This window comes from Paramisgurnus dabryanus, chromosome 7 (genome assembly GCF_030506205.2).
Source record: "Paramisgurnus dabryanus chromosome 7, PD_genome_1.1, whole genome shotgun sequence".
In the NCBI taxonomy this organism is placed as follows: domain Eukaryota; kingdom Metazoa; phylum Chordata; class Actinopteri; order Cypriniformes; family Cobitidae; genus Paramisgurnus; species Paramisgurnus dabryanus.
Genome location: NC_133343.1, coordinates 24,336,358 through 24,339,274, shown reverse-complemented (window position 1 = coordinate 24,339,274; position 2,917 = coordinate 24,336,358). Strand labels below are relative to the sequence as shown.

General features: G+C 40.4%; 1 protein-coding gene across 1 annotated transcript; it reads left to right on the top strand.

Moving 5' to 3' along the window:
- The first annotated feature begins 414 nt into the window (after window positions 1-414).
- On the top strand, window positions 415-2,077 carry her6 (hairy-related 6). The gene is made up of 4 exons (XM_065272702.2): window positions 415-734; window positions 849-944; window positions 1,052-1,139; window positions 1,287-2,077. The coding sequence occupies exons 1-4, from the start codon at window positions 627-629 to the stop codon at window positions 1,802-1,804; spliced, it is 810 nt and encodes a 269-aa protein (XP_065128774.1). The 5' UTR covers window positions 415-626; the 3' UTR covers window positions 1,805-2,077.
- Window positions 2,078-2,917: the final 840 nt, after the last annotated feature.

Genomic DNA, 2,917 nt, shown 5'->3' with positions numbered 1-2,917 from the left:
GAAAAACTCAACTAACACGTTTTTCATTTAGAAATATGTCCATATAAACTTTTTATGTTGTATATAATTTTAATTTAGGACGCCCGTCTATTGTTAGTTTTTTTAGTATTAGTGGATATAGATGTGTATTGAATTATAATGACAAAGTTTGCCGTTTCTGTCCGGAGACTGGCTCTTAAGTGTTAATATGTAAACTGAATGATTGAAGGCAGTCCCGGTTGTGCCCTAAACCCGGCCGCGCGCCATTGGCCACCCGCTCAAACGCTAAACAACCAATGGAGGGGCGCCGACCACGAGCCATCCTCCCCTCGGGCCGCGTGTCCCTCACGCTGATTGGTAGAAAGTTACTGTGGGAAAGAAAGTTTGGGAAGTTTCACACGAGCCGTTCGCGTGCAGTCGGAGATATAAATAAGAGCAACGCGACGCTGAGGCAGGCAGTTGCTACGACCGCTGGCGAACGGTTAAATCAGAGACTGTGACATCATTGCCGCAACAGTTGAACCCGGGACACTTTGTCGGGATATCCGTTCATATCTGGAACTGTATCGGCGTACTTAAGACTTACAGCAGAAGACATTACAAAGGAGGATTTCTTTAAAACACCTCTAAGGATATTCCAAGAGAAGATGCCTGCCGATATCATGGAAAAAAATTCCTCGTCTCCGGTGGCTGCGACTCCGGCAAGCATGAACACTACACCCGATAAACCCAAAACTGCTTCCGAGCACAGAAAGGTATGTATTTAGACTGAGACGTTTATTCTCAAACGCTCATTGCATCGTCTTGCGTGGCATTGAATTGTATTACGACGCAGAATGCATTTTGACGCATGTTTCTTTGCTTTTTAGTCTTCTAAACCCATTATGGAGAAAAGAAGAAGAGCAAGAATCAATGAAAGCTTGGGACAACTGAAAACGTTGATCTTGGATGCTCTGAAAAAAGATGTAAGTGCTATAAATCCGACTCCGATTCCTACATTTAAAGCTGGGTTAAATATTGATGTATGGCATCATATGAACTCCTGTCTAAATCAAACTCTATTTTAACACAGAGCTCCAGACACTCTAAACTTGAGAAGGCAGACATCCTGGAGATGACAGTGAAACATCTCAGAAACATGCAGCGGGCGCAAATGACTGGTAAGCACCCGAAATACGAACCACACATCTTTCATCCGTCGCCAGATTTCCCCCGCGAAAACTAGATACATTCTTAAACTGAAGATGTTTTTAAATAGCACGTTTGGGAAGTCCATGTTATCTGACCAAATCTTTATTTATCAACAGCTGCCCTAAACACGGACCCCTCCGTTCTTGGGAAATACAGAGCTGGATTCAGCGAATGCATGAACGAGGTGACCCGGTTCCTGTCCACCTGTGAAGGGGTTAACACCGAGGTCAGGACCCGACTCTTGGGTCACTTAGCCAGCTGCATGACACAGATCAACGCCATGAATTATCCAACACAGCACCAGATACCCGCCGGACCTCATCCGACATTCAGTCAGCCCATGGTGCAAATCCCAAGCGCGCCTCAGCAAGGCAACGTTGTGCCGCTTAACGGAGTCCCCTGCAAGAGCGGCTCTTCTTCTAACTTGACTTCTGACGCCACAAAAGTATACGGAGGTTTCCAGCTTGTGCCGGCAACGGACGGACAGTTCGCCTTTTTGATCCCAAACGCTGCCTTTGCTTCTAACGGCCCTGTTATTCCAGTATATGCTAACAACTCCAATACACCGGTTCCGATGGCCGTTTCTCCGGGAGCGCCGTCCCTCACATCAGACTCAGTTTGGCGGCCTTGGTAGACTAAAAAACTCTTAAAAAGACTCTTGCAGACTAATGACATTTGTTAACTTTGTTCTTTTTGTATAAAATGTGTTTAAAGAGATGATGCACTATATTTGTATAGCTCTAAAGGGAGAGAAGTTCATATTGAAATAAGTTTTGTATAATTGTTGAATTCCGTTCATTGCATTTTTATATTTGCGGTATCTTTTCTACGTTGTGATGCCAAAGATATGTTGAATGCGCTTTGAAGTTTCTTCTTTTTGGAAGACAAATAAATGACTTATTGAAAAACAAAACGGTCGACTCAGTGTTTAGTTTTTTTTCTTCTAATAATTCCTTTTTCTAGTTATAGATTATATTTTATATTTCATGGTAGCCTAATCTTTTGTAACTTAAAAAAAAAAGAACAGTAAGATTAGCCCATAAGCAAAATTTCATTCTGGTAGTTTGAAAGCAGCTTGGTTGTCTTAAGTTTTTAAACATAATCTTGAAAATACGAATAGATTTTTGTAAGGAAACCGATGTTAAATCACGCCAGTGCACCAATTTAAGTCATATTTGCAGTTACGTCACATTGCCTAACTCGTGCATGTAGCCTACTTTTAATACAAACTTTTAGATTGATTTATGATGAACGCTTAACTCTATAAGATTAACGTTGTTAGCACACATTACAATGGTCTCTAATTACATTATGTTAGATAATCGTTACTTTTTAGGAGTTGCCTAATGCCTCAAACAGTTTTTAAACAAGAAACTTGTTATCATTAAATTAGAGTTTTCGTTATAATAAACGTTTTCATCATATCGTGACAAATAACTGATAAATTAACATAAGCCTATATTTCAATAAAAATAGAATATTATAAACATATTTATACTGCGTCTCTGTATGTGTCCAGAAAGAGGATAAAGCTGAATGTAAGAGTTTTGCTACAAAGTTTAGTTGCGAGGGCAACAGTTGCAAATGTATTACACAGCCTTTTAGCGCCCTCTAGCAGTCAAAGCGTGAACTACAGCAACAGAGCCACAGATGGATTGACTGATTAACACTCTTATTTTGAATACGTTGGTTTTGTTTAGTAAAACAAGTGTAGTGGAAATTCACATGATATATTTAGACATGCATT